This window comes from Neopelma chrysocephalum, unplaced genomic scaffold, assembly GCF_003984885.1.
Source record: "Neopelma chrysocephalum unplaced genomic scaffold, ASM398488v2 Primary Assembly neopelma1_159, whole genome shotgun sequence".
In the NCBI taxonomy this organism is placed as follows: Eukaryota; Metazoa; Chordata; class Aves; order Passeriformes; family Pipridae; genus Neopelma; species Neopelma chrysocephalum.
In genome coordinates, this window is record NW_020897821.1 from 263098 (window position 1) to 288131 (window position 25034).

The 25034-nt window shown below is 43.7% G+C and overlaps 2 protein-coding genes and 1 long non-coding RNA gene across 6 annotated transcripts in view; 1 reads left to right on the forward strand and 2 right to left on the reverse strand.

Annotated features, from left to right (window-relative positions):
• Positions 1–49: 49 nt before the first annotated feature.
• Positions 50–18547, reverse strand: LSM14A (LSM14A, mRNA processing body assembly factor). Of its 4 annotated transcripts, none has more exons than XM_027701530.1 (10): positions 18214–18547; positions 10742–10905; positions 9409–9541; positions 8337–8456; positions 6391–6567; positions 6011–6073; positions 5256–5435; positions 3957–4128; positions 2905–3139; positions 50–1856 (listed from the first exon to the last, which is right to left on the reverse strand). In XM_027701530.1, exons 1-10 carry the CDS (start codon positions 18332–18334, stop codon positions 1833–1835), a joined length of 1389 nt encoding a protein of 462 aa, XP_027557331.1. In that variant the 5' UTR covers positions 18335–18547; the 3' UTR covers positions 50–1832. The 4 variants fall into 4 exon arrangements, with proteins under 4 accessions (XP_027557331.1, XP_027557330.1, XP_027557333.1 ...); XM_027701529.1 differs by having other exon boundaries at positions 8337–8459; XM_027701532.1 differs by lacking the exon at positions 6011–6073.
• Positions 18548–22838: 4291 nt separating this feature from the next.
• Positions 22839–24097, reverse strand: LOC113976398. Its single transcript, XR_003537087.1, has 2 exons — positions 23860–24097; positions 22839–23509 (listed from the first exon to the last, which is right to left on the reverse strand). It is a non-coding gene; the product is annotated as an uncharacterized LOC113976398 (long non-coding RNA).
• A 644-nt stretch (positions 24098–24741) lies between these two features.
• Positions 24742–25034, forward strand: part of LOC113976410 (transcription initiation factor TFIID subunit 4-like) — a 147405-nt gene continuing 147112 nt past the window's right edge. Inside the window, exon 1 of the mRNA XM_027701552.1 lies at positions 24742–25005. Coding sequence (XP_027557353.1) covers positions 24742–25005 — 264 coding nt within the window. The remainder of the gene's footprint in view (positions 25006–25034) is intronic.

Below are 25034 nucleotides of genomic sequence, written 5' to 3' on the forward strand. Positions count from 1 at the left end.
GCACAAACCGCACTCGGAGCCCTCGGCACGACAAACAACGCCCAAGAGCTTCTATTGAACAGTTTATTCTGGTTTAAAATAAAAAAAAAAAAAAAACAGAAAGCCTGGCCGGGCGCGGCAGGGACACCCAGGCTTGGCCCCGGCCGCAGCTCCCGGCCCGGTATTTACAGCTGGAACACCTCAGACAGTAAAGAGTTATTGCAACAGGACAGCACTTGCCTCTACGGTCAAAAACCTCAACAGGTGTTCAGAATCATGACTTGTGGATCCCAAAAGGCAGTTGTTAACATGCAAAAAACATTACTAAACAATATTACCTAACTTCTACAGCTGTCAAATACTTGACCTTAATAAGGAAACCAATTACAAAATACTTCCTTGTAGTGCTATACAAAAGTTATAAAATTAAGATTCTATCAACCACTTTTAAATATTCCAATTTTTCAACAGTGCAGTTTTCCACATCTTTATCACCACTGAACATTTTTAAGTAAAAAAAAAAAATTAAAAAATCAGCAAATTAGATCAAAGTGATGTAATCTTTGGATCCCTTTATTCCTGTGGCCTTCATTTTTACATACACAGACACAAATGACCAGGTTTCTATTTCAGCATATCAAAGTTGTAACTACTCATCCAGAATTAGCCAGAAGTCCATACTCTGTCATTTGTGACCTGGCAGTCTCACAACCAGAGTCTCACTGTCTCCAAGCTACGGTCTATCAAAATGCAAACAACTTCAAACACTAAGAATTCTTTAAATTGCTCATGTCTACAGGTATTACAACAAAGTTAACATTTCAAGAATTGACAAATGGAGACAGACTTTCTTCCCAGGCACTCCAGGAGAATCACCAACTCACGTGCCTGGCCCATTATTAAAAAAAGTTAATATTTCTCACTAAGTAAAATTAATTGCAAATCTTGACATATGAAAATTCCTTTTCTCCTTTTTTGAAAATATCTCCTTAACTTGGTCAAATCCTGTGATATGCCAGAAACTACAAAATCAAATTCTTGCAAGAGCAGTGAAGCGTGTATCCAGTTTTGTGTAATGGAAGAACATTTTCAAAACTTCATTATAGTCCAAATATAAAATCAAACATTTAAGCCTGAAAAGCTGCTAAAGAAAAAAACCCAACTACTTCAGTGTTCTTCAGCATATCAACTTCTGCAATAACACAGTATGTTTGCCGACTTAAAAATGTTTATTCTTTAAAAAATTAGTTGCTTTTTATACAGCTATACAAAGTTTGTAATGTTTCTTTGGCAATGGGATATAATGGAATTTTACAACTATATAAAAACTTTCCTTTGCCTAAGAAACAGTATTTACTGTGTGTACATATCTGACTGACAAAGCAAGTTTTCTACTGTCCAGCACCCTAGTTGATACAAGTACAACTACCTCAAAAGGGATATTACAGGATTTCCAAAAAACAACCTTCAGTGGGTCAAAACACTCACAGTATCGACGGCCTTCTGCATACAATTGTCCTTACAACTTGAAGCAATTATCAAATACAGTTTAGTAATAAGAAAAATCCTTTCAGTGATGAAAAAATACTTAAACTCCATCGAAGTACTGCTTATAATTAACTATACATAAGAAATTACTCATCCTTCTGTCTCAAATATATTTAATGCTCACTGTTTTCAAAGATGGCCATTTTTCAAAAGTAACTGCATTACACCCCTTTGAAATTAAATAGTTAAATCCCAGTGCTGGTGACAAGTATACAGCAAATTAACTTCATTCTCTGCAGAGATCAAAACTAATTCTCTGAATCAAGAAGATCTAGACGTTCACCCGGTTTCAGCTTTCTTGTAGACTACGCAGCAACTTTGTTGTCTTTCTGGAGGGAACAAAAGCACCATGTTAAAATTCATTTTGCAAAACAACCCCCACAGATTGATCTGGGCAGCAGCCCTGGGAGCAGATGAGCTGTGGAGGCCACTGCCCACCCCCTGCAGCAGAAAGGAGACCTCCCTGGGTGCTCAGCTGGCACCCACTCAAACCCCCCCAGGGCTGGCACACACCAAGGAGCAGCTCCTCGCTGGCTACATGGCACAAACCCGCAGCCTTTACACCACCTCCCACTCATCTGGGAGGCTGCAAAACTCTTTTATTCAGAAATTCAAAACACTGATCTTCAATCCCTCATTTCCATTCATGTCCAGCTGCCAAAAGTCTCCTTAAATCACAGGACTAATTGTTGCAATCTAATGAAGGAACACCTGAGGGACACTCAAAAATCTGCTGTGATGAAACCTCCTTTTCTCTTTTACTTAAAGATATTTAAAACTTCTAACAGAAAACAAAGATTTTTGTCTGCAAAACTTAACTGCTCATGCAGTAAACTACCAGAATTTGTTCTGTCCCAGTCAGAATTGTAAAAGCCTACTTCACTTGAACCAGTTTGGTTAATTATCCTTGTTAACGATTCTAACCAGTACACCAATCTACATAGGCTTTCTGCCAACTCATTCACAAAGAATTCAAGTTTGTTGCACACAGGAAGCAAATTAAATTACTCCCTCTAAATCTTTACATTTTACAACACTGCTTAGAAAAATGCTTGCAATTCACATTTCTAACACTTGTTTTCAATCTGCAGAACTTATTTTTCTCTTTTTCTCCCTCCCCCTAATACCAGCTATCAAGTAACTATATTGGGCATGTGAAAAAAAGGCAGCTTTTATTTTTGGTTGCTGTTAATAATAAGATGATGCTATGTAACCAGAATTTCAGCATTAATGGACTTTCAATAAAGTAGCTGAGAGTCCCTGCAAAACACTGTTCAAGAAATTCTAGTTCAACATCAAATCTAAAAGCAGGAGGTTTTTAACCACTACTTTCCAAGCACGGTGGATCGGGTCACAGTAATATTAAAAGCATTTTACCCTATATTCAAAGTCAGCAAACTCCCTGCCTCCACGACCTCCTCTGAATCCACCGCGGAAGCCTCGGGGGGCAGGGAAGGAGCCTCTTCCTCCTCCTCCTCCTCGTCCCCTCCCACCTCGGAAGCCGATGACGCCCCTGCCCCGGTAGCCGCCGCGGCCGCGGTTGGGGCGCAGGGGGATGCCGAAGGTCTCCGCGTTCAACCTCCTCTCCTCGGCCCAGGTGGGTCGCCGTTCCCTGCCACACAAAAGGGACAGGACTGCTGCCAAACACCCCGGGAGAACGCTGCCAGAGAGCCCCGGAATCGACAAACGACACATTAACCGCGCTGTAAATCTCTCCTTTCTGCAAGAATCCAGGTGTCTGCCACAGCTCACTGAACTCATCACAAAGGGACGCGTTACAGGGCCATTAACTGCGTATCAACAATGCTGAGAGTTTCCCACATAGGAGAGCACACTGTACCCTCCTCATGCAGAGTCGTTTGAAGCAAGAAAACAGTTCATAGTTACAGATGTTATAGTATCTGGCTGTCGGTACAACAATCCCCCTCCCTCTCCCATAATTCAAAATAGGTCAGCAATCCACATCCTCGCGTCTAATAAAGAGGCAACAGCCAAAGATAAGCTTTAATTTTCCTCCGACGTTATCTGCCCATTCAAACAACACTATCTGCAGAGACAGTTACATAATCTGCTTAGGAACCATTACCAAAGCAGGGCCATAATTGATTTAACTCAAGTGTTAATTTAGTAGCAAAGCAAAACAAACGCACCACCCCTTTAGTAAACCTGGAAAGGACACTCTAGAGCCTGTGCATTAAGTTCTAAAAGCGTGGCTCTAAAGCAACTTAAAAATATCTTCCTATTAACATATTGCACTTGCCCACAAAGAAATGCTGTGCTTTGTGTTCCTGTTTTCTTTTTGCTCACTGCCTGTGGAAATGAGCTGTAATCGCTTTCGATTCAGAGCTGATTGTAACGAGTGGCACTGACAGTACCTTCTGACAAACATGCATTAAGCAGACTAACAAGCTTCCCCTTGCAGGCCATACCTATTGTCATCACAGGAAATGTTATCAAAGAAGGATTTGGTTTTGTCATAGTAGCAGTTGGGTCCAAGTGGATCCTCCTCATCGGCATTCCCTTCGCTGTTTTGGGTATCGACACCTGAGTCACCTTTGTCTTCTCCATTTACAGGCTTCTCTGGTTTCTCAAGTTTATCTTCTAGAAAAGAAAAAGTAAACAGAAGCCTAAAAAAACCAGCACTGTTAACTTATTGCCAGACAGAAGCTATACTGAATGCTCAAAATTACAAAAGCCTCCCTATAATTTAATGCAGAAATCAAATACTTTGACGCATAAATTAGCATGTTTTTGCTGCTGCTCTCTGGGGGTTTGATGTCCTCTGTATTTTCTGGGGGTTTAGTTAACAAAAACACCTGTGGCAGAAGGGATTTGATAGCCCTATTTTCTACCCTCTTCACTACCTCCTTCCCAGATTTAAGAGCCTCACTCAGTCAATCCTCATAAAAGCCATTCCATGGTTTTGTTCATCCCCAGTATTAACAGCAAAGCATCAACTCATTTAGAAATGATCCAGAAAAAGAGGCAAGCACCAGAGGGCAGATCCTATGGGACTCTGCTGGTGTTCCTACTCTACACTGAAATCTGACTATTTATTCCTACCCTTTGTTTCCCAGCTTTTAGCCAACTATTCACTGAATAGGGAGCTCCCTGTATTAACCTGTAACAGTTTTGTCCAAAAATAGGAGCAGCAGAGTAACAAACAGGTGGCTGGTCACAAGAGAATGAGGTAATCAAAACAGAAGCCTGCTAAAAAACAAGTGCTGGCAGAATGGCTTCTAACTACTCCTGTGTTCCTTTGGAAAAGGGTAAAAGCAAGAAAATGCTGGATACTTTCAAACAAAAACTCTCCTGCATACTACAGCAAAGTTCTGATCCCAAACTCATGTTTTTCCCATTGCTTTTGGTCTATAATTGATATTTTAATTTTGGTCTAATAATTGAAAACATAAAACATGGGGTTTCTTTTATTTCATCCTTTCCAGAACTTTAAAGTAACAAACATTATTGGAGCTTCTGCTCAAGTAATCTGCATTTTAAACAAACAGACTTGTAAGAACTTGACATACGATATTTGCTAGTTAAAATTACTTCAAAACTCAAACACTGACCCAAGTATTTAATTAATAGATAATCCCAGTTTGCTTATTAATAAGCTTTTTATGACTACAAACAAGACTTAATAGGATATGGCTTTTAAAAGTTGTTCTCCAAGGCAGCAAGACACAGTTTTTCCATGCTCAAATATAAAGCAAAAATTGGTTTACCTTTTAATTTAAGTTTATTATGAAATTCTCTATCAATTTCCTCCTTGTTGAATTGTGCATTTGCACTTTCAAAGTCGAAGTCCTTCTCAAACTTCATTGGACCATCCCTCCTAATACCAAATCTTCCTCGGCCCCCCCTGTGGCCTCCGCGGCCTCTCCGTGCTGAGGGTGCACCTGGAACTGAGAAGAGGGAGATTCTCTTTGGGTTTGTTTTGGGCATTGGTTTCTCTTTGAGGGTGGTTGGGTTTTTTTGTTTTGCTCTCTAATTCCTGGGGTAACAGGTTGGGACTTCATGCATCCTCTTCCTGCACTTCTGTTGTTAAAAGTCCCATCAGAGCAGCTTGGAATTTGTAAATTCACTTACAATAATGATGGCAGTGACACAGAAAACATTATAGTACTAAATGACTTTCTAGAAGTCATTAAAAGCTTTTTCTTTTCAAGAAGAGTTAAAATGTTAGTGGCTTTTCAGTCAAGTATTTTTGTAGAAAGGTAACAGGCTTTCTTTCATGCTATTGTGTTTATAAATCCATGAATACTGCTTGGTTTACATTTTTATTCAAATTGCTTAATTTAGAGCAACCAGAAGAGATTTTCTCTTTCATGATGACTTTATGTGCCTGTATTATTCAGACACAATGCAAAGCTGTTACCCACTAGAAACAAAATGTGAAAGAATTTATGTATTTTAGCAGATTTAAAAAAAATAATGAAGTCTGAAAACAACGATAGCTATTTCTCAAAACAAGATTTACCAATTTGTCGTTTGTTTTCATTTCTGAGTTCATTTTCTGATCTTGAAACCTTGTGTGCTTCAGCTAAAGTTGGAAATAAAAAAATGATTTGTTTATCCAATTAGGTATTTTTGACCACGCTTTTGTATATATAGTTCAGATTAAAAAAAAAATAAATCCAAACCTATAAATGTAAACCACAAGTTTACAATCATAAAAGAAAAAAAAATTAATTTAGAATATATGCTTGACTTTAAAAAGGAATATATATCTAATCCAGGTCTCTGCTGGCCAGTCTACCAGTAAGAGACATCAGGAAAATTCCTATGTGTTGCCCTTAAAAAGAGCACTTCCTAAGTGTATGGAAGGAAATAAGCTGGACAAAAATCAGCCCAAGCTACCTCGTCGGTGCTCTTGGTTCTCCAAGGATTTCTGGCCAGCAGACACCAAAGGTCTGGTTGGGACAGGACTCCTCCTCCCCACTGGTGCTGGGGTGGGCAGGTGGGCTGAAGCTGTTTGTACTGCTTGTTCCATGGTGGGGCTCCTTCTCAAGTGATCCATCTGAGGGCTTGAACGACCTGGGCAAAAATCAAACCAAACCCAAAGAGTTATTTCTCATGCACAAATGTGACTTACTGGTCTCAAGCAATCTAGACCTTACCACGTGTCCAAAGAAATAAATCTTTCTGCACCTTCAGATCCACTAATCCAGAATGAAGGATATTTTGCAATACCCACTCCCCCAGCCTAAAAGAAAAAAATGGGTGGGACAATTAATCCCTACTAACCCATCCAGGATATGCATTTAGCTGTGGCATGAAATTTTCCACATTGATTGGAGGTAAAAATACACCTTCTGCCTCCCTGGGAAGGCAAGTGGGAAATGGTTGCTCCCAAAGGCAGAGATACAGCTCCACCACTGAAATCCATGTCCTGTAGGGCACTGCTGTGTTATCCCTGCCAAGGCAGGGAGCAGCCAGGGCTGGCTGGTGCCAGCACTCTGCAGGTGAGGGAGCTCTGGGAGCTGCTCACACATGGCCATTTGCAGCACTGGCTGGGAGCAGAAGCATGTCCAGAATGGAGCCATTTGATCCAGTCAGGCAAGTTTACAACATCCAATAGGTAAATCTACTGAGAAATTAGAATAGCACTCAAGTCCCAGGAAGTAAAAGTTGTATCCCATAACAAAAGCTCAACAAAAGACAAAACAAAACCAAATCAAAACTACAAAAAATCCCCAACAAAACAAAACAAAACCCCAAACCCAACCAATAAAAGCAACCACATCACACTCGTAATCTACAAAGAGGAAAAATATTTTTAAAAGCAAATACACAGAAAAATCCTGTTGGTGCCCCACAAGAAATTTTGTGGCAGAATGTATGTTCATCTGGAGCACATGCCACATATTAACTCCAAGAATCACACAGCTTTTAACTTCAACTACAGAAAACCAAGCTAGTTTTTCAACAGAGAAATGCTTGTCATACTTTCCTCCCCTTCAATTAATCCAGCAAAGTAGAACCTATTTTTGCAACCCACTCAACTAGTCTTAAAAACTCCTTAATGGGTATACAAATCTCAGCTGGAACTTAGGAAAAAAACCTGTTTGCTGTTAAGTGCTTTGACTTTTAACACAACTGCATCATTTAAAACCAGCATTAGTATTATATCTTAGCTCACACTTTCACAGCAATGAGGAGTGGAAGAGCAGGTGTTTTGATTTTGAAGAGCAATGTTAACATATTTGCATGAAAGGCGAGGGTGAAGGTGTTCAATGTTTAGTTAGGTTGTTTTTTTTCTTAGCTACTCAAAAATCATCACAAATTTCCTTTTTGCTTCTACTTTCTTTTTCCAAAATTGCACAAACTACCCACACAGTTTCTGTTACTATTAAGCTGACCTGAGTCATGTCAGCATCTCTACAGGCAGTCAGGTCTGCTGTTACAAAAACCACAGTTAGGAATAAAGATTTCAAAATTGTAAGCTGAAGCACTTCACATTTCAATCAGCACGAAGTATCCCGAGTTTTTTCATATTATCAACAAAACCAGACATTGAATTTCCACATGCACCTATTTGCTAACATTATTCCACTGAAATAAGTCCTACTCCTCAGTACAGATGCTTTAAGGATAACAACAAATGTCTTGCTACCTATGCAGCACTCCAAGATGTAGAAAAATACATTTAAAAAGCAAATACAAAGCCTCTCAGTGCTTTCTGGGTTTAATACCAAGTGTTTTTGTGACAGAATTCAGCTGTTTTGTTGGCGTTTCTGGCAACCACCTGAGTCATGGGGGCACCACTGGTCAAAAAAGAGCAAAGTTACTAAAATAGATTTTACCTTGAGACATCTGTGTTTTTAGGGATCTTGCATCTGTTGTAAATGCAGAACCAACTGCAGTGCTTTGGGACATGCTGGCACTGGCCGAAGAGTCTGTTCCAAAAGATGTTAAAGAACCTCCTGCTTTGGAAGAAATAATATAGTTGTAAAACCTGATTTAGGCTTTATTTCATTTTTTTTTTAAATTAATAGTGATTAGTGAAGTCATATTAGACAGTTATTCTAGAATACACATAAGTCTGCCCTTCTACCTAACATATGTATGTGCAGTAAGTTGGTAAGACTGTAATATCTTGATTGTTTTAATCTAATATAAAAAACAAAAGAGCCCTTCTAACTTCAGTATCACAAGTATTAACAAAACAGTCATGACAGCATCTTACTGATGTTATTGCTATATTTCCACTTAACACCCTCTCAACGAAAATGACTGCCACATCTCATTAATTGATATGAAATTATGGCCAATTCTACAGCCTTCCCTTCACATGGCTAACATTGTCAGTACCAGGAGTAACACTCTGCTGTAACAGTTTTAAGAGTGTGAGTTCCTGTGTGAAAAACTAAAATGTCAAATACAAAACTTTCAGGAAGGAAAGTTTGTTGGTAAGTCTCAGAGAGCACCTAGAATATAAAGGAGCCACCAGCTCATGCAGCTCACAAACACTTCAAGCAAGTATTTCACACCCAACTAACACCTCTAACAGCTGGAGGGCTGTGCTGAATCATCCAAACCCTCAGTTCAGGTGTCACAGCACAGCTATGGATGGGGCTTTTGTGAAGGGCCTGCTTCTGTCCCTTGTGAAATATAATGACCACATGATGAATGTAATGAATATATACAAAATAGAATGAATTCCTGAATAGAGGAACCTCTCCCCACTTGTCCCTCTGAGATAGGTGTTTAATTCTCAATCATAACTGATTTGAGCTGCATAGCCTATGAAAAACTGTGCTTTTGAGCTAAACTGCAGGACTGATATGGATCAAAGAGTTTCAATCTGCCTCAGGATAATTCCAACCCACGGGCACCCCCGGGCAGGCAAACCCCAAAGAAGCCAGGGGCACATACCGACTCCAACAGCCCCGAACTGCTGGCCCACGAGCGGGCTGGGGCTGAACTGGCTGTAGGCCGGCATCCTGCCGAAGGGGCCGTACGAGCCCACCGACTGGAACGAAGAGCTGCTCGAGGATCCTAGAGAGGACTGAACACAGAACACACAGCACACTAGCAGAAAGTCGTGCTTACACAAAAACTGGGAAATAGTTCTGCGAGACAAGAAATGGAGAAACTCTGAAAAGCATTTTCACAAGCATGCACACAGCTTAGAAAGCACTTTTACCCTTCCACCATCCTGTGAAAACAATGCCACAAAATTTTGCAATCTTTCCCCTAGAACCACAGACTGGACTCTGTTGTCAAACACACATATAAGCTTTGTTAGCAAACTTGGAAAGTGTTTATCTTTTTCCTTGAAGTTTCAAAACCCACAGGAACAATAAAAGACCCAAACACACTTGAGGAAGGTGGGGTTATCACTATTATTGGGGTTGGCAGCAATGCAACTTCACAGCTCTCAACTACCACTGACAAATTGGGTTGCACCAAATTCAGCAAAAGCTCTTAGAGGAAGTACAAAAGCCCTTCCTCATAAGGAAAGGCCAAGAATTCTATCCTACAGAATAGTTAAAACATTAGAATCATGAACACTTACATGGAATTATCAAGTTCCATTTGAAGCAAGAGTTTTCCTCTTGCTCTCAGGGATGATTTTAAGATACCCCATAAGCACAATCAATAAGCCAACAGATTTCCCAGATAAAAAATAACTATTTCTGCCAGTCCATTTACTATGAAACAACAAGCTGATTAATCCTGAAGGCTTCAAGCTGTAAACTGATTTCCCCTCAGCTACCAAGTATTCCCTTTTCAAATAACTGCCCCTTTGTACGAAGCCCCCATAAAAACATACAGCTAGATGAAACATTTAAGTCAGTCAGCAAAAGAAGCTGAACACTGGAATCAAGAAAAACAAACAAACAAAAATCACTAGTGATTTGGAGAGGTTTCAGTATCTATTCCATTTGACCTTTACCAAGTCTGATCTTTCCAAGAACTCCTGCATACGTGTCCTCCTAAGCCAAGTCCCTTTCAAAAAAGGCATCAAGATCCATAAAAAAATCAATTATTTCTGAAAAAACAGCAGCTTTGGTATCCAGTGCACTGTGCTAGAGTTAGATTTCAACCTCTGATTTCACTGTTAAAGACATGATTCCAACGAGGAAAATCTTTCCAGAGTTCTTTACACTGGGTTGTGAACTTTAGAGCAATAAACATTTTTAAACACTCAGCTAGAGAGCACTTAAAGCTACCTGGCTACATCTAAAAAGATGATGTGACTCACCTGAACAATAGCAGGGTCCTGTGGCAAAGAGCACTGAGGCTTTGGTGGCTCACAGACAGTCAGGTCTTTAATGTCACTGCCACGGAATATGATGTACTCGAAGACCTCATCGCGAGGGGGGATGGGTCTGTCCGTCGGTCTGTCCTCTGTGCCAAAGGAGCGAACTGCAACATTGGGGACAGAGGGAACAATGAAAACAGCCCACAGTCAACAGAGGTTTCAAACATAATGCCGAGATCAACAGCTTTAAATAACCAGAATAAAATTTAGCTGAGAAAAAAAACCCTTATTAAATAGGCAGCATATTCTCTATCATTACCAACTCCTCAGTAATTTGATCTTAAAAATTTTGGTTAAAAACCAAGTAGAAAGACTGAGACATCACTTATGCTATCACTTACATGTTCATTTTCAACTGTTTTGTGAGGGTAAGGGGAAGCAGCAAGGCAGTTTTTTTGGCTGGTAAGGCAGTCCTATGAGTCAAGGAATACATGAGTTTACATACTTCATATTCTGTACTTGCAAATCAGGAGAACATATGTCAATACTACCAGAAACTAGAATATTAAAAGTTATCCAAAGTGAAGTATTTCTCAGTAGATTCAAGGGTTAAATCAACATTTAATAGAACAACAGGAATTCTGTGGTATGCATATATAATTTTCACTAAGCAAAATGCATTCTCTTGCTGATGTAAGGCTCATATGATCTCTGTCAAATGAAGCAAACTCACTGGGGCATAACTATCTTCCTAAGGAGGCCTGCACAGGGTGCAGCATGCCAAGACACTGAATTATTTGGATGTACTTAGCTGAATTCCAACAGTTTTCCAATTGCACAGCAACGAAGTCTATCAAGCTCCTCCTTTTGCACTACATATAATCACCATGTACGTGGTGTAATTGATACCATCACTTTACTGTCACTGCCTTCCCAAAGACTTTTCCTCACCTTAAAACCCTCAGTAAGTATCAAGAGAAACAAAAAAAAAATCAGCTGAAGAGATATGTCTTCAAGAGCCAGAGTTTTGTAAGCAAAAACTTAACAATAAATCAAAACTACAGACGAAAATACCCCAAAATCATGACAATCACATTCACAGTCTCATCAACCTGCAGCAGTTTTAACAATCCCTCATGACTGTTTTTGCTCCAGCCTTTTAGATAGTGTTTGCTTTGTAAGGTACGACAGATAATGCTGAGAAAAATCCATATTTTGCTTTAATTTACCAGAATTAGATTTCCCTCATTTTCAGATGAATCAACATTTTGGAGACATCATTAGGCACTTATTTGCAGCCATAAAACCATTAGTCAAGAGCTGTATGAAGTGACACTGAGTCATTTCTCAGGCTGCACCAACCATCTTCCATCACTGTTGCTTCTTGTAATGCTGCAGAAACAGAGCTTAACAGTCAAGTACTAAAAACCTTTTTGAGAAGTATAATTAAGGGGTAAAAAGATCATGTCCACACTACAACGAAAAATAATAACATTAAGTGGTTACAATTATTTTGTTCATTCTTGTATCATCTACTGAGCTGACTTTAATCAACTTTTCTATTTCTGTGCATCTGAAAGTCTCCTCTGAATGGTCCTGTAAAATGTGAGTGCTGTAAAAAGGCACATTCTGTTAAATGAATGTCAATACTTGTTACAGAAGAAATGTCTCCTCTTCTTCCTCTACAGAAAAAGATACCTGAAGCTTAATTTGCAGAAATTAACTCAAGGTAATGCTTAATAACATTATCAACTGGTCATGTGCATTACTACAGTTCATTCCATTGCTTTTATTCATCAGGCTTTTCCATTTCACTGTCCTGACCATGGATCCACCCTCACTCTCTGGCCATCCTATATTCTATTTATTAGATAACTAATAAATTAACTTGGACTTTCATTCCATCATTCGACCTGCTGTCTTGGTAAGTAAAACTGAAGTTGATTTTTGTATTGCTTCTCTCTGGTTTGTCTACAAAGGTGCACAAAAATGGCCAGAGTGTGATCAGTAAGTTATCAAAGTTTTTACTTTCTAGCTAAAGTGAAGGAACTACCCTGGAGCAACACCACAAAAAAGGGGCAGTAAGTTAGAGGATTGCATCTTACCTTTACATGGAAATAAAAATCTGATGAACTATGGAAGAAATATGCTTTGAAAGTATTTCTCTTAAGTCAGAGCTATGCTGCACGGGGTAAGTATTTTAACATTAATACCAATGTCACATAGAGGAACAGTTTTAACACCTGGCAATCACCTTTCTCCATCCTAAACCAATCAAAAAAAGTGAACAACCTTTCACCTAAATGACAGCTCAAAAGAGGTAAAGGGATTTTACTGTGTGTCAAAAAGAATTTGTCTTTTTCCCCAACATAAAATCATCATAACACCAAAAGGAAGTATTTTCAATGCCAAAATTTAGAATTTATCTTTATGAGATTCAGCTGTCTATACAGGTAGCTCAAGACACTGAGAAGGTCAACAGTGGTTTAGCCAGAAAACACATCAAGACTTGCTATTAAGAGTTTGGCTTTTTTCCTCTACCTTTCCCCTCCCCAAATCAAACTGGGTTTAGGATAACTTTCTGCAAAATACAAACCCAATTTCATCCAGTGAAGATTTGTTCTGCTGGAGAGGGGTGAGCAAACTCCTCTGATTTGCAATTCAGCCTCGCCTTCCCACCCCAAGCAACAAAAATAACCACCCCAAGTCTGATTTCCTTCTAAAGCAGGAACCAGAACTTCATGGGCAGTGATCTAAAAGGGGCTACTCAATGCTTTTGCAGTGTCTACCCAATCAGGCCCTTCAGAGAGTATTATAACACAAGCAGTTGAAAGCTACTTTTAGTATTTTCCAAAGGCATAGCTGCCTTTACAGTTTCTCCTTTTCCAGCTTGGATTAGGATTTAGCATAATCTGAGCTCATTAAAGTAAAAAGTCTAATATTAAGGTGGCCAGTACAATAGCATTTTAGAAGGAAATAGCTTTCACCATGGTTTTGCATAATTAGAAATACTAAGTATCAAAATCACAAGATTTTGGGAGAGCTTGGAGCTCTCTCTAGCCCTGTCTCTGGGGGTATTCCCTCAGACTCCCTCCTTCCTCCAGAACAAGGCTCAGTGGTTCATCTATAGCAAAATACTGAGAGAGAAAATGAAAACAAGCATGTGAAAGGCAACACAATCTTACAACTCACCCCAGAACTGTGGCAAAACCAGTAATCTCACCTTGGCAATTTCAGGTTTGGTCTTTGGTTTTTTAAAGAGCTAAACTGGCTTAGGGACTTACAAACAAATAGGCAACCAGACCACGCTAAAAGCAAACTTATTTTTTTACCAGTGTAAATACAATTAAGTAGCTAGTTACAAAGAAACTCACCCTGTTAAGCCCAACAGGATTCATGTATGTACTTGCACCCAAGTAGTTCCACCAATTTCATATTAAAGTGCTGTGAGCAAGTTTTTGTACAGATTTTGACTATGTCACTACAATATTTTAACGTATATTACCACATTACACTACTGTAGAATTCAATGGCAACATTGCAACTTGCCCTATCACTTAGCAGATATGATTACTTGCTGATTCACACAGGGGATTTAAGCAGAATGTTCTTCAAAAGCCAAGCCATTCACTCTGCTAGCAAGAAGACCCTGTTCTCATATAATGTGAATGATTTCAGTCTCTGTGCACAGCACTGACGCTCTGCTCCCCTCCCTCCCGGGCAGCAAACACACACTCAGACAGCTCCCCCCACTCCTAAGGAACCCAGGGGAAGCAGGACAATTAAAATGAGACCACCACAAGTGAGCAAGTCATTCCCATTGCCATCTCTCCTCAAAACACCCCGACCCCTCCCCTGGGAACACGCTCTGATCCCTGCACACCACAGTACAGGAGTGTAAATCAGTTCAGCCCATGTTCCCTCACTCCTGGCCTGCTGGGTTTGCAGGACATGGAGGTGAGGGCAGTAGCCAGGAGTGGGCTTTGACCAGAGGAATTTTTCTGCTGGGACACACTGTGCACAGGTTTGGTTTGGCACACATGCACTAAAACTCCAGACATGCAGGGAGCATGACACTTAACTGACTAAAAAAATCAACTTATAAAAAACATGATAAAAATTTAACCCTTCCCTTTCCCGCTCCCACCCCTGAATGATAAAAAGCAGCTCAGGTCTTCACAAGAATTTAATTATCTTCTGTCTATATTTCCTAGTCTTTCACCTGCAATTAATATTGTGTAAAAGTCTAAAAGGAAAGTTTTTCTTTTGATGTGTGGTTATACCATGGAAAACACTACCACAGATGGTTGAAAATGCCAGAAATACCAGAAGTTTAACCACTTGTTAATTTACCAAAAGCTATTTCATTAATGTCTATCAATTATAATTGTTCCAAATGCAACTCTCAGTGGTGCAACAGCTGAAAAGTGACAACTGATCCATTATACCAGAGAGACAACATATAATTTTCTGTTTCTTATACTCTCATGCCTAAGGATTCCCTATTGTTGAAAGGAACAAAGCTTTTCCCAACCCAACACGGATATTCTTACACAGCTTACCTGCATTAAAAATCACTCTCTCTAAATTAGTGCTTTGAAATAGAAAAATATTAGAGTATGAGAGATCACACCTCATTTTTAATGCCACATTTAAGATCAAGCACCACAATCATTTTTAGCTGCCCCAGGTAGGGCAGCACTTTCCAGCAAGAAAACTATCCATGGCTTGCAAACTCTCTTCTTAAACTGGTTGGACTTAACGATATTTTAAAAATTAATAACGCTTTTTTAAAAGAAATAAGTATTAATTAGAACCATGAACTGGAAAGACATTTCAAGTTAATTTAACTCGAGGCTTGACAATAGGAGTTGAGTGGTTTTGGTTCCAGACACTGTCTCTGAAAAGCTGGCAATCCAAAGCAAACATATGCGCCAATATTATTTAAGAACCTCAAATACTTGCATAGCTTGCTCAATGCCTGGAATCCAGTGTGCCTGGGCGTTTTCCCTGCTGTTTAAATAACCACACACTCCAACATTTTGGGAAAGGATGCATCGATCTCCCTGCTCAGACTCCAGCGTAGGACAGAAATATTATGCTCAATATTTAACAGTTGCTCTCTTCCTCTAACTCCTGAGACACAGGCCACAAGTTTTGCTTAGTGAAAAGATCCCAGCCTGGTAAACAAAATGCTGATGAGGGAAGGAGAGCAGACTGCTCTCAGTGAGGGAGGACTACAGTCCCTGCTGGCAACCCAAAGATCTTATTTCTGTCTGAAACCTCAGACAATTTAAGATAAATGAGGGCATTCCACGAGCACAACTTCATGAGATTAATCTCTGACTTTAGTTTAGCTCGCACAAATCCTACTGCTGGGCAAATCTGCACTTATTCAGGAACAGATTCTACCTCTACTTTTGCACTTTATGTCACAATTTCAGTGAATTCATTTAGAATATGAATAATGATACGCTGTCCTGCACTCAATCTGGGTAACAGTGACATGCCACACAATCTACACAGCTGAGCAAGTGAAAGCATCGTCTTTTGGGGCTTTTTTTGCCTCCTTCTGGCAGAAAGTTTGACATTTGTGGTAAAGATCCACATTAAACAGTTCTAGTTTGACTCCTGGACTCAGCACAGGAAGAAGAGGTAACTATTCACAGCTGCACAGGAAGTTCTGCTGCTTTCACATACAGACCTGGCCATGGTTAAGCACATTTGCCACCCTACATGTACCCTGTCACATCCATTCAATGACCTGAGCCTTCAGAAACTCCAGTACTCCAGAGCCGAGCATTCTGCTCCTGAGCACAGCAAACTGTTCTACAGTCTAATGTGGTTGTTATCAGCTCCAGATTAATCTCAAGATTTTTAGTTCCATGGGGCCTAGAAATACTGGTTTATTCTCTTCTGAATCATGACGCTATATTACAAAACACACATTCTTCAGCTAACTCAGCCAAGTTTTATTAAAGCAAATGTAATGGTTTGGATTTACATTTGAGATGAGAGCTATGGGAAGAGAGCAGATTAGACTTGTAACTGTAGTTTGATCTGTCATAAATATGTACACTTTGGCAGATATGCCACAACATGACTTAACCACTCTTAAGATGTCATGCAAAATTGGCTTGGTCAGCACTAAATCAGTCTATTTTGGACAAGATTATCACAAGATCCTCGAGGATGGGATTCTTTTTCCAAGTTCTTTTGCACAAACCTTAACAATCACAGCATGCAACTGGAATCCCAGGACGTTTATTTTTAATCACAGTGTTCATCTTTTTCTCATATAAACCAATACCAGCTGTCCTCTTAAAGTAGCTAATGCGACTCCAGCAAGGTAATTTAACCTAAAGGCAACTTTAGAAACAAGTAAAAGTCACGTAACAAAAGCTAAGTGCCTCATAAACGAAATGCAAGCCTGGGACCAAACCTACTGAAAGGTGTTTCAAAGCCCACGTATAGGAATTTACAAAACAAAGTAATATATTTCTTAAACAATAAGGGGGGGGAGGAGGCCTTAAAGCACCACAGCGCACAACCGAGAATTCCCAGAACGGCCAGCGAAAGCGAACACAGCACACGGTATCCGCCAGCCGTGTCAAACAGACCGCCGCTAAGCCTTTCGTATCAGCCCTGTCCAAAATATTTCATTTATACTACAGCTGGATAAATTCTCCGCTTTTATATATGCATTTAGATGATTTAGCAAAACTTTGCAGAAGCAAGAAATTTAAAGTAAAACTCTACTGAGCTTTGCAGAGTCCATTACAAAGAGGTTCTGACTAACAGTTCTGACTCGATGTTTTATGTTGAGAGTGCATTATCACGCTCGAGAAACAGCGAAATCCTTCGGATGCCCAGTATCAAAGATTCTCTTTTTCTTTTCTTCCCAACTCTCTTCTCACTAAACACATCCTTCTAACTTTCTTATACGTACATACGTATGTGTATACATATATTTTCTGGCCGATACAGCCTCACACCATTTCGAACTATGCAGCGCCATACAGATACCTCCCAAACCGAGAGCTCAGGCTCAGCCTTCCCTGCCGCCAGCCCAGCGCTCGGGATTCCCCTCGGCCCCGGCTGTCCCAGGATGCAGCACAGCCGAGGCGCGCGGCCCTGGAACCCTGCAGGTCTGGAATTCTTACGATGCAGAGAAAACCTCTTCGCAGCCTCCCCCTCCTTCTCCCTTTTACGCACTAACTCTGGAGCGCTTCCACTGCCGAGGGCTCCGTCCCTGCGCTCTGTTCGGGACCCTCAGCCCGGCGTCGGCCCGGCCCCGCTCCCGGCTGCTCCGCGGGGCCGGGGGAGCGGGGCCGCCCTTCTTTCCCCAGCCCCTCGCTCCCCTCCACCGCAGCCGCCCCGGCGGGAGGCGGCGGGACGAGGAGGGCTCCGAGCAGCCCCTCAGCCCCGGCCGCCCCCGCTCCCGCCCGCTTCGCTCCCGCCCGCGGCCTTACCCTTGGCCAGCGCCACCGTGGAGTTCTCGGTGTCGATGGTGTACAGGATCCCCTCATAGCGGATCTCGGCCTTGGAGATGAGGCTGATCTTGCTCCCGATGTAGGGCGTCCCCCCGCTCATGGCGCTGCTCCTCGGTCAGGGACACCCCTCCTCCCCCCCCGCCGAGCGCTCCTCCAGCCGGGCACCGGCCGCCCAGCGACCCCGGCGCAGAGGCGCGGCAGGCGCTGTTCCTGCGCGGCCCCGAGCGCCGCTCCCCGATAAACGCAGCGCCCAGCGCGGCCCCGGCGGAGCCTCAGCACGGCCCGCGCCCCGCGGCTCCCAACATGGCCGCCGCCTTCGCCTCGCTCGCCCCCCCGCCCGGCCCGCCGGGGGCATGCCGGGACCGCGCACTTCTCGCGAGAGCGCCGGGCGGGGCCGCGCCGGGTGGGGCGGCCATTGAGGCCGAGCGGGAGAGGCACGGACGGAGCGGCGGGGCCGGGCTGGGCGGCACCGAGCAGACCGGACCGGACCGGGCCGGACCGGCGCCGACCGGACCAGACCAGACTAGACTAGACTAGACCGGATCGGATCGGACTGGACTGACCGGCACCGACCAGACTGGACCGGCACCGGCGGAGCGGGGGGGCGGCGGGGCCGGGATGAGCGGCACCGACCGGCTCTACCCGGTCCGGTTTTGCCCTGCTCGGCTCTGCCCGGTCCGGTTTTGCCCTGCTCGGCTCTGCCCGGTCCGGTTTTGCCCTGCTCGGCTCTGCCCAGTCCCGTTTTGCCCCGCTCGGCTCTGCCCGGGCCGGTTTTACCCCGCCCGGCTCTGCCCCCGGCCGCCCCCGGGTCCCCCCTCCCCGGCCCCGTCCCGTGAGCACTGCACCTGCAGTGCCGGCAGGTTTGGGGATTTGGGGTTCGGGGTGTCCGAGGGGCCCGAGCCGCCTGGAATGGCAAATCCCAGTGATTTTAGAAGCGGTTTGTACAAGTTCAGGACGCAGCCGTGTGGAGAACTGCAGGAGTGTAGGTGGGGATAACACGGGTGTGTGTTTCACAGGGATCCCGTTTTACTCTGCTGATGGTGTTGAGTGAGTCAGATCTTGCCAGCCAATAGTAACACAACTGTGGATGAAATCTCGACCAAAGAATGGAATTCATCCTGAAAAAAATACCCTTTTAGTACAGGTAAACACACACACACAAAATCACGATTTTGAGATTGCAGTCAATTTGTACATCTTAAATAAAAATCACAAGGCTTCTGCTGGAAGCTTTGCCTGTTAAAACATGGTACAGGCCCCCTTTTTGTATTTACAGCCTGGAAAACAACACAACAAAGACCAACCTCTGGAAAGGGGACTTAGTAGCTTTTGTTGCAGCTACTGGACATTAATATGTTGCAAAGATTCAGCAAGTATTTTGTTCAGAATAGGGCTTTGAAATGCAATAACAAGCCAGGTTTTTCCAGAAAGGGCCTGTGTGTCTCTAAATGGGAGCCAGAATAGAGTCCTGGGAACTTTGTGCCCAAGTTGAACTGACTGTAAAGTCATGGAGAATTTGAGTGCCCGGGGAGATTTACTGTAATCACTTCCAGCATGTCCTGGACTACTTCAAAGACTTTGTAGCAAAGTTCTGCAGTTAATGACTGATAAACCATATCAAGTCCATGGGAGACCACTGCAGACAATTTGCATTTGTAACTCAGCTCAAGTAAAGCTACTCTTTAGAAAAGTAACAAAGACACCGATATTCTGTTACAAGGAAAGAGGCTGGTGTGGCTGCTTCTGAACCAGGGCAAAATGACATCTGCTGGAGGAGGTGGAGAGCCTGGAAACAGCCTGCAGGATCAGCTCTGGTTTTCCTGCCTCCTCACAGAGGGAGATGTATCTGCTTCAGATGTGGGTGGGGGAGGTCACAGGGCATCCCTGGTTCATGGAGAGAGGGGACAGCAGGAGGGGAAGGGAGGAAGGAAGGGTGGTTCTGACGTGACAGCCCAGGGAAGGGGAAGAGGAATACCTTGAAATACAACCGTTTGCCCCAAAGAGTCACGTGGCTTTGCTTCTGGTGAATAACTTCCTAAGTCTTCCCTCATCTGCCTCTCAAAACTGCAGTTGAAGACTCCCATTTATAGAATTAGGGTTCCAAGCTCGTGTGGTTGGAACAGGAAATAGAAATAGACATATCTTTGAGCTCAGGACACAGTAAATGAGCATTTCAGGAGAGAATTCAAGTGGAAAACTATCAGAGTTTTATTTTTCACAGAATCACAGAGTGGGTCAGGTTGGAAGGGACCACAGTGGGTCACCTGGTCCAGCAGGGTCATCCCAGAGCACACAGCACAGGATTGTGTCCAGATGGGTCTGGAATATCTCCAGTGAGGAGACTCCACGCCCTCTCTGGTCTCTGTTCAGGGCTGGGTCACTGCCCAGCAAAGAAGTTCTTCTTCCTGTCCAGGTGGAACTTCCTGGGCATTAGTTCCTGCCCGTTCCTCCTGTGCCATTGCTGGGCCCCCCGAGCAGAGCCTGCTCCATCCTCTACTCTCTCCCTGCACACACTGACAGACATGGATGGGGTCCCCTCCCAGTGTCTCCTCTGGAGGCTGAACAGGCTGGATGCTCTTTTCTGAAACAACTTGCAAGTTTCTGGAACACAGAAGTTGGCTAGAACGAATTAAAAAAAAAAAAAAAGTTAGGAATAGAAAACAACCCCCTTGAAAAACTTAAGGGTTAAATTGTAGCCTTCTTGATGTCAAATATTCCTGAGCCTCTCCATCAAGTCCTGTCTAGGTGAGTAGAGAAGTATTTACAACTAACTTGAAGAGCTCCAAAATTTCTACAAGACATATATAAAAATGAAATTCCTTTGCAACTGAGATACACGAAACTGAATTTAAACACATTCTGCCTTCCAAGCAATTGACCTGGGTTTAGTGAAGGGTCTACAGCAGAAATCTTATGAGGAGGGGCTGAGGGAGATGGGGGGGCTCAGCCTGGAGAAAAGGAGGCTCAAGGGGGACCTTCTCACTCTCACAACTCCCTGACAGGAGGGAGGAGCCAGGTGGGACTTGGGCTCTGCTCCCAGGGAACAAGGGACAGGACAAGAGGGAATGGCCTCAAGCTGTGCCACGGGTTGGAAATTAGGAAAAATTTCTTCACAGAAAGGGTGGTCAGGTGCTGGAACAGGATGCCCAGGGCAGTGGTGGAGTCCCCATCCCTGGAGGGATTTAAAGATGTGTGGATGTGGCACTTGGGAACATGGGTTTGTGGTGGCCTCGGCAGTGCTGGGGGAATCTCAGAGGTCTTTTTCAACCTAAACAGTTCTATGCTATTCCTAGGACAGCTGCTTGTTCTCTAGTCATCTTTGTGCTCTCCAATTTTGGGAATTTATCATTTCTAAGTCATACTTAAAATCAGCAGTTAAAGGAATATTTTTATAGTGTAAAGTAAATTTCAATAATAGAGGTAAAGAGTTCCGTAAGTTCATTTTAAGAAGTTATCTCAAAATCTTATTTGAACCTGGTTGGTACCATCTTGATGTTAAATTTAAACTTAAGGTAGTTGAATTGTATATTTGAAGGCACTGAAAGTGTGTATTTGAAAGAAACACATAACCAGGAAAATAGTGCTCCTTTCTAAGCACTTTCCCTTCTTTAGAAGACAAGAAGCTGTTTGTCTCTGTGACCTGTTATCACTGTGCAGCTGAACATGGCAGAGGGATCCTATTGTGTACTGAGTTATTAATGACAAACCTGGGCTGGAAACAGGGCACAGGGTTTAGCAGTGTAGAGAGCTGAAGAGCAGCTCAACAAGTTCTGGGGTGGATTTTCTTTCACAGGCAATTTTAAAACCATGGTTGGAAGTTAACTTTCCTAAAGACCATTCTTTATCTTTGATTTTTTTTCTATATTCTTTACATATATAACTCCTAAAAATGAAAGAGCAATAAATATGCTCAGAAACGTTTTCTATGATGAAACACATGTGAATATTTGAAAAATAATTTTATAGTAGAAGAATGAATACAAAAGTTCACAGAGATTCTGTGCTTTACTAGAACTCTTGTTCTCTTATGTGAAAGCTCAAGCCCAAAACCACTTTCAGCAGCAAGTTTATAGACATTCTTAGGTGTGTCCTCACCTCTTGACTTGAAAGCAGTCCAGTGTGAGTCACTGTACATCATGTTTTATTAAAGAAAACATTCTATTATACTTCCTTACTCTGTGTTTATATATATATATATATATAAAATGGCTCAATTTAGAAGAGGTGAGTGGGAAGAAATACCAATAAATGTTTTATAGATTTTCCACCCACAAATATCTGTTAAAAATTTAATACTTGCCATTTTCTCCTTCTGGTGGGAAGGTGACTTTTATCTTCTGAAGTTACAAAGCAATAAAGTTTCCTCCAGGGTGGTTTTTATGGAAACACCCAGTTTAATGCCACAGAAAAATGGACATTAAAATTTGTTTCATAGTCAGTACTAATTGCAGAATCACATGTCTAACTTTCCTTTCTCTTATGAAAGCTCTGGAGATGGTGGTATGCAAATGAAGTCTAGGATCAGGGCAACTGAGGGATTAATTAAATGTTCTCTGATAAAATCAATAAAATGTGTGAATCATAACATAGTAGTATTGGATAGATTGATATTTTCCCCAACCCAAATTATTATTCTTTCTACTTGTGCAATAGCAAATTGAGTCACAGCATCTACTATGTTTTAATTAAATTTCCAGGTAGAAACATTTGTTAAAAATCCAAATTTAATTCAGCTGTAGCACTCCACAAAAGCAATACTCATTTGCTAAGCAAATTTTTGATGTATAGACCTTGTGTACATTTAATGCTGCCTTTCATAACCACTGCTGTACTTTCCCATTCACTTACTGCACCATCTCCTGCTCATACATCCTGACCACACCTTTGGGCTTTCAGTATTTTACTGGCCACTTTATTGAAGAAATATGCACTGGTTTAGTTTCAGGAGACATTTAAACTTATCCTAATTAAACTGGTGCAACCTATATTTAATGCGTTTTAAAAGTGGTTTATTTTGATTCATCACAAACCTGCTCCTAAAGGACAATCAGGAAAAACTACCCTGAATAAAAATGTGACCTTCATTGAGAGGAAAGAGAAGGTAACAGAGCAGGTGAATGTGGTGACTCCAGAGAGTTGTACAGGGTATGAACAGATGGAGTTGGGACTGGAGAAGAGCTGAGTGCACTGAGAGCCCTCCACTTGCTCCCCAGTGCAGGGAGCAATCAAAGGGGGGTTGTTCACTGAGACACCTGACTCAGTTTTGTGGGAAATCCTGAAAAATCAGAAAATGAAGAGTGATTCACTGTTTCAGACACAGAGCAGCGGCTCAAGCACAGCTCAGGTACAGTCCCCCCTGCTACTGCAGGGCAGCAGGGACAGAGCTGCAATCCAATCTCTGTCTGCTGCCTGGAGCACAAATCTGGGGGGATCCCCCATCATAGGGGGAAACTTTTTATTTGGAGGGTCCCATCAAAGACACTGCCCTGTCATTAGTTATAAAAATGATGATTTAGGACCACTGTCTTTCCCTTAAATGGTATTTCCGAGTGCGAGAGGAAGCGTTGATGGGAAAAGGGCGCACAGGAGCGCGATGGCCAAAGTGTTAGCAACAAAATGAACTACCTTACATCTCCCGTGGGGATGCTGCGGGATCAGCACACTGCAGCAGCTGCTGTCTTATTTTTGGTTTACAAGTCGTCGTCTTCCAACAGCGTCCCCGCTAGGAAATTGTATCACCGCAAGCGCTGTGTCGTGGGAGAGCAGCCGGTTGGGACACGCACAGCCCGCAGCGCACACGGAGCAGCGCAGCCGTGGGGCCGAGGGTCCGGGGCGGCTCCCGCAGCTCAGCTCCCGCCCAGGGGCCGGTGCGGGGCAGCCCAGGCGGGTCTGTCGGTTCCCCCGGGCCGGGGCGGAGCGGAGGCGAAGGGCACGGGGACGGCACCGGGCTGGGTCCTCCCCGCGGGGTCCCTGCGGATACCGGCGGGCAGCGGCTGCTCCACGTCCCGCACCCCGCGGCAGCGCCCGGCACACGGTGCTGCCCGCGGCTTCTCCAGGGGCACCGCAGCGCTCCGCCTCGCCCGCCGGGGCCCGGGGGGGGCACACGGGCGGCCCCTGAGGCGGTCCCGGTCAGTCCCTCGGGCGGAGACACAGAGGGACACTCGGGCGGTCCCGGGTGTTCCCGGTCGGTCTCCGGCTGTTCCTGCTTCATCTCTGGGTGTTCCCGGTCCGTCTCTGGCTGTTCCCGGTGTTCCCAGTCCATCTCTGGGTGTTCCCAGTCCGTCTCCGGGTGGTTCCCAGTCCGTCTCTGGCTGTTCCTGGTGTTGCCAGTTCATCTCTGACTGTTCTCGGTCTGCCTCCGGCTGTTCCCGGTGTTCCCGGTCCGTCCCCGGCTGTTCCCGGTCCCTCCCCGGGGCGGTGCCTCCGCCCCGCCCCTCCCATGGTGCCCCGCGCGCGGCAGAGCCCCGCGCGTGCGCGGTGCGGCGCCGGCTCCCAGCTCAGCGCAAGATGGCGGCGGGCGCGTCGGACCCCCTGGAAGAGATGCTGCTCTTCTCCGAGGAGGTGGACGAGAAGGCGCTCAGCGACCTGGTGGGATCCCTGGAATCGCAGCTGGCGGGCGGCCGCGGCCCCGCCGAGCCGCCCCCGCCCAGGACCTCCGCCCCGTCCCAGCCGCAGCAGCAGCAGGGGAGCCTGGCGGGGGGCAGCAGCCCCGGCCGGCAGCAGCAGCACGGCCGCCCCGCGTCCCCTCCCGCGCCCGGCCCAGGGGAGGCGGCGGGGCGCCCCGGCACCGCGGGCAGCCG

Excerpts from the sequence above, each read along its gene's own strand:
- LSM14A (XM_027701529.1), bottom strand. The coding sequence starts at position 18,334 with ATGAGCGGGGGGACGCCCTACATCGGGAGCAAGATCAGCCTCATCTCC. Across the intron at positions 10,906-18,213 it reads CACGGTGGCGCTGGCCAAGG|TTCGCTCCTTTGGCACAGAG; the intron begins GTAAGGCCGCGG and ends CCAATGTTGCAG. Across the intron at positions 6,074-6,390 it reads GAACCAAGAGCACCGACGAG|CTGAAGCACACAAGGTTTCA; the intron begins GTAGCTTGGGCT and ends TTCCAACTTTAG.